General features: G+C 31.5%; 1 protein-coding gene across 1 annotated transcript in view; it reads right to left on the bottom strand.

The window, feature by feature from the left end:
* Positions 1–6,257, bottom strand: part of LOC106462272 (PH-interacting protein-like) — a 110,946-nt gene that overhangs the window by 77,676 nt on the left and 27,013 nt on the right. Inside the window, exon 10 of the mRNA XM_013922172.2 lies at positions 2,102–2,172. Within this exon, the coding sequence (XP_013777626.1) occupies positions 2,102–2,172 (71 nt within the window). The remainder of the gene's footprint in view (positions 1–2,101; positions 2,173–6,257) is intronic.

Genomic DNA, 6,257 nt, shown 5'->3' with positions numbered 1-6,257 from the left:
TAAAACAGCGTCTGGGCGTGTTAAACCTTGGTTGTAAAACTTTTAGCCAATCCTAGTCGAAGGTGTCAATTTCAGTACAATGTTATTTCACGTTTGACAAATCATAGGATGATAAGGAAAGCATGTGACGAAACATTGTTCTCTGGATTTGACAATATGAATGTGGATGGTGCTTATTATAGTAATTGCCATTTTATGTAAAGGTTGTATTTAGTATTGGCCAGTAGTGCTTTTCTATAAGCATTTGAAAACTTGCTTCTGGAAAAAACTGCATGGGATGTATGTGACTTTTATTATTTTTACATAGTAGCTTAAGTCATGCTGCATCGTATATCTATTTATATTATTCGTTATATTGAAAAATTAACTCAAAATAGATATATTTTTAGAAAAGAAGTTGATCCACGATTATTAGGGTTAAGAGCTATCGAGTGGTGAGTGCAAGGTCTTTCCATGAATTAGGCTTAGCACTTTGAACTGAAAGAGTTTGTGATTTTTTATATTCTTTTGCATTTAAATTTGTAGATTTAAGTTCAATAATTTAGCATAATTTTATATTTAGTTCATAATAATAATAATATGATTCAGTATTTAGAATAATAAACTTGTGATTTGTACATAATACTACTAGTACCAGTACCACATAATAATTTTATATTTTTCCTTCTTACAATCTTTACTTTGTAGTAAGACCCACACTTCTGTTGTTATTGCTTTAGAATTAATACAGTCTAACTGATATATATAAAGTTCATTCTGATATTTTGCAAATGGTTTAAAACTCAGTGTACGAGTGACAACAATAAAACCCATATGTTGGTTGTGAAACAGACTAAATACATTTGTCTCAATTACACAGGGAAGCTATGCCATTATCACAGTTGGGGTCTCAATACACTGAAGAGCTTAAGTTTCGAATTCCAACATAAATCTTGCCTATAATGAGAGGAATGTGACCAGGACTAATCTTTTAAGTGCTATAAAGTATTTTCTTTGTAATTTATGGTGTCTGTATCGTTTGGTAATCTCTTCTAATAGAATGTATCAAGTAACTAGGGTCAGACGGCATTATTCAAACCACCTGTACTGTAAACTGTTACATACATTCGCTAGTAGTAGCAATTAGTTTTGTCTCTATAATGAAACAACATACACAGACATATGTTGAAATAAACTTGTTTGAAAGTTCAAAGAAATGATATTCAAGTACCAAAAAGCTTTCTTACTATCATATCTACAGTAATGTTGAAATGTGCCTGTGCTGGACTGAACGAGAGTGACCACCAACGGGCATGATAGTGTATGGCAAATGTACAAATTTCACGCTGCTAACCTCATGATTTATTCAGCACAGTAAACAAAAGTATGGCTGCCATGCAACATAAACATAAACTTGAAATAAATATACATTTATGAAACAAAATTAAAATGTTTTTATGTACATATTTAAACCCGAAATCCTAGTTAAAAGTAAAAATACTCATTTATTGTTCAGGTTTATTTACAAGTATTATTTTTGGGTCTTGTATATTACTTGAAACCATAAGGAGAGTAAGTGATTAATAAAAAATTAAAAATAGATAAAATTTGCACTGTATGGACGATACATTTTTGGGGGATTTCAAAATAATGTACTAAAACATAAAAAGTAATAAGTTCAAATCTGGAACAAATATAAATATAAATACCATTTTCTATTGAAATTTGACAATATATTAAAGATTATAATGCAAAATAACTAAATTTATCAAAAGTAACAGTCTTTATGTTTCTTAAACTACATGCATTTATGAAAGTTCTTATGAAGTTTTAAACAATTTCATCCACTAGTTTTATTGTTGGAATGAGATATAGCAAGATTTGCATTAGCTACTCAGAAAGTTAGTAGCCGATGGTCATTGGGTTAATTGAAACTTGTTTTTTTAATTTAAAATATAACATAAACATCAACATTTTATGTTTTAAAGGACTCAGATATAAAACTACACACTTGAATATAATAATAAGTTACAAAAAAATATTTAAAAAATGTATATTATATTACTATATTACACACTTTCACAAACAAAGAGTCCATACCACATAAAGAAAAATACAAGACCTGAACTAAAAGAAGAACAAATCATCTGGGCTCCAGCTCTATTTCGCTCTGTGAACTTGAGAGGTTTAGGGCTACAGTATGAAGAAAAAGAGGTAATTTCATTAAAATTCTATAAGTAACATACATTAATATGAAATAAAAATATATTATTTCCTTCAGTACATAACTGTATTGTGTTTAGCTATTTTCAACACGTTTGTATTGTAATTACAAAAATGAAACCAACTCAAAACATTCTGAGTATAAATGTACAAAGACATTTATATTAATGAAGCAAATTAATGATACAACAGATACAAAGAAATTTTGCTATGGGTTAAGCCTACTTAGTTCTGGTTAATAAGTTAAAGTTTTTCTAAGAGATATTCTTTAAAGAATTTTTAAAATTGGAATAATTACTGCATCTTCAAAGATATAATAATAATAAAAAACACCCTCCTTAACGTTTCATAACATATTAAAATATCTCATGTATGATTTGTCAAGTTGATCAAAAATGTTTTTAAGCCTTATCAAAATAACTATTGCTCCTCAAGATTAAAAAAATTAAACATTAGAAGGGAAACATCAAATGATTTTCTAAAATATGAACACAAAAAAAGAATAATAGTCTCTGTGATTGTGTATGGCACTTATATGTACCTGACAAAATCGCAGACATTGAAAGGCAGATTTTTCACAGTGATATTTAAGGTTTATAATTATATTACAAAAATCAAGACTTTCTACAAAAGCTCTTTGAGAACTGATTTTATCACAAAATAATTACTGCCCAGTATCTGAAAAAACATTCCATTGAAAATACTTGTGTAACTGTACATGCTTATAAATCTTATTGTGAGATTTTGCAGTTGTTTATTTATTTTACACAAATGGACTGGTATTCATTTCTTACACCTTAAACAAACTGTATCCAGAAAGAAGTTTTTAAGGATAAGTTTGATAACCATGTGGCAAAAATTAATAAGGTAACTACTACTTCTTTAAAATGCTTTACTAATGGCATTATAAGTAACCCAACCAACCAGATAAAATTCAGACTAACAGAAAATATTTTACAACATCAACCATGCAATACATAATTTTTTTTCTTCAAAAAAAAAAGAAAGTTGAATTATACCAAGCCTCATTTTGAAATATACTGACTCAAATAATTAGTGTTTTTTTGGTGATGTTACTGTTACTCAATGTACCAATGTTGTGCTGTGGTATTATCTTTTGTACATCACAGTTGCTAACAACCAACCATCCCTCCATCCCCAATATATTACAAGTGCACAATCTCCAGCAGGAGTCTATCTGTTGATGTCATAAAGAGTTTTTGCTTCTGAATGGGTAGTCCAAATCATATGTACAGAAAATAAAGAAGAAACATAACTGCAAGGAAAATGTGTTAAGTTTGATAATTTGGGAATGATTAAACTGCATTACTAAACTTCAAATTATGATAATAACAACCTTGATGATTTGTTTGAAAAAGATATGTGTAAAGATATTTTAGTTGATCTAATTGGTGTATTTAATGAAAATGAAAAAATATGGTAATGTGTAAATGTCATGAATGGAACAATCCAGTTATTTTTTATATTTTGAATAATATGGTCTAAATCTATTTATTTTTTCTTGTCTCATACAGGACTCAATAGGCTTAAGTAACGTGTACCAGTATTACTCTTGACTAGTCTATGCTGACATACTTTGAACCATACCACTGCTGGTAAAGTTTTGCAAATACCATGTGTTTTGACAGTTAGGCTACAAATACAGCAAACATTGAAATATAAGTTTTATTACATTCAGTCAGTCGGACTATAATTAATATAATATGTAAGAAGTAAAAAATCTGCATTTTTCTGTAAACTACTTGAAGGTTCACTGCTACTTCATAAAATATATTATTATAAAATTGAGCAAAACAAAGGAAATCACACATTTCACAAATATTTTATTTATTACTACCTGTTTTTGCCCACAAAGGCATCACCAGGATGTGGTAGTGGTAAATGAAATATTTGTGAAACATACAGTTGTCTTTGTTTTCCTAAATTCTGTAATTATGGAGTTCCACCAACTACAGACAATTGCAAGTATTAATTATATAAACAGGTTACTACATGTGTACTTGGAAAACTTTTAAGTCTGAGTATTTGTTATTCAAATGAAAACATGTGACTGTGTGTGGAATCTTCAGTAGGATTCTGCAATATGCATTACTGTTATACGTATAATATAATATTATTCATAGTTTACTTTGAGGTCTAGATTGCCAAGAATTATTTGTAATATAATCATGTATTTACAGGTAATGGTATAGTGAATACAATCAACAGAAAGTAATAATAAGCAAAAAATTTTTCATAAGAATAGTATTAAACAAGTTATTCCATTTAATTAAGAACAATTGTTTTTGTTCAAGTTTGAAGTCTGTATACATAACATATGGTACCCACAAAAGTTAACATTTTCTTACAGTGAAAATGTATTTCAATAGGTACTTACCTCCTCTCACACAAAAGCTATCTTAATCATTGTCTGCCCTCTAAGCATTGCTAAAATATTTTTTAGTAATCAGCACACCAGTCTTTATATCCTACAAGTTTCGTGCCATTTCTGAACATGTACATATTGTGTGACTGCTTTCCACTAACAGTATTGCACCACCTATAATGGTGCAGCTATTTCCCTCTGTTATTTCTACTCAATCTTCACTTTCAAGAATTGGCAGGTACTAGAATAAAAACACCAGTTTTAGTGGGAAAGAAGGGTGGGAAGTGTGTGAGAAAGTAAGTACCAATTGGAAATACATTTTCAGTGAAAGACAATGTTGACTTCTAAAAGAGATTTACCTCCCTCACACAAAAGCTAGAATCACACATTGCAAAAGTAGAGGGCCAGTGTAGGCACACAAAGAACAAACCAAGCAGAAAGTGACTGTCCAAAATGAATGGGTGTGCTTGGGGATGAAAATGAAGCACACCTGTGGGGTACAGCACTACTTCTGGAACAGGTATGCTCTTTGCCCAGAAATGAGAAAAGAAACACCAAATGAGTGGAAAAGGTTTGTGTTATTGATACCCAAACAACTGTAAGTAAACAGAGCACTGTATATCAAGCAACTGGAATTTTGACGAGGAAGTGAGCAACGACCATAACCGAACAAACTCCCAAAACCACTGTGGGAGCAAGAAGTATGACAAACTGAACCCATCATTACCGGGTTTTGGCATTGCCTCGACTTAGCTGTAAGAACAGGGAGAGCTGTAAGCAGTATTACAGAGAGGGCAGAGACATTCTGTATCCAGAATTATGAGGGGGACATGGAACTATTGCCCACCTGTAAAAACAGAGCGTGGACGTCCCATTGCCAGTATTATGAGGCAAAGAAAGTCTCTCAACCAAACTGTAGAAGCAGGAAAGAACCATCTACAACTGGAATTAATGAGAAGAGAGGCATCTACTGCACATAACTGTAGAAACAGGGCACTGTCATCCTGAACCTGAGAGGAGGTCAGAACAGACTTCCCCTTGTCATAAGGAAACCAACCTGTTCTGCATCTTGTAGGAGCAGAGGAGTGTGGACTCTGCACTGAGAACAGGAGGAATTAAGCAGGAGTCAGTCAAAACAGAGAAATAAGAATGCAAGACTCATAGAGTGAAAAAGTCTGGCAAAAAGTTTGTATTCCCTGACAGAAAATGTGAAGAGCTGTCTAGGATCACGAATGTAGGAAAAGGAACCAAAGATAAGCTCAGCCCTACGATGGAAAAGAAATGAACACGTCAGTGAGGTAACAAGTAAAAATTTTAAGTCCCACACCAGAGAAGGTTAGGAAGGGATGGCACAATTGAACATTCATGAAAAATTCAGATATAACAATGAACAGATATAACTAGTAGTAACGATATATAACATACCAACTATCGAAACATAACAAGTAAACAAAGGACTAATAAACATCAAATGAGCAAAATATCAACATTTTTCTAGTCCATAGAGAATATAAAAATAACAAACATCCCAAATGACAAAAATTACTGAGAAAAAACAATAATAAGCAATATCACAGAGAAAGTAACCTAGATGACAAGGACACAGAATTAACATTTCAAGACGAGTGATGAGTGAAAGGCCATGTCATTTCGTTGTGACTTGCATTCA

Source organism: Limulus polyphemus, unplaced genomic scaffold (genome assembly GCF_000517525.1).
Source record: "Limulus polyphemus unplaced genomic scaffold, Limulus_polyphemus-2.1.2 Scaffold1130, whole genome shotgun sequence".
NCBI lineage: Eukaryota > Metazoa > Arthropoda > Merostomata > Xiphosura > Limulidae > Limulus > Limulus polyphemus.
Note: the sequence above shows the minus strand (reverse complement) of the source record. Positions and strands in the feature narration are given on the sequence as shown.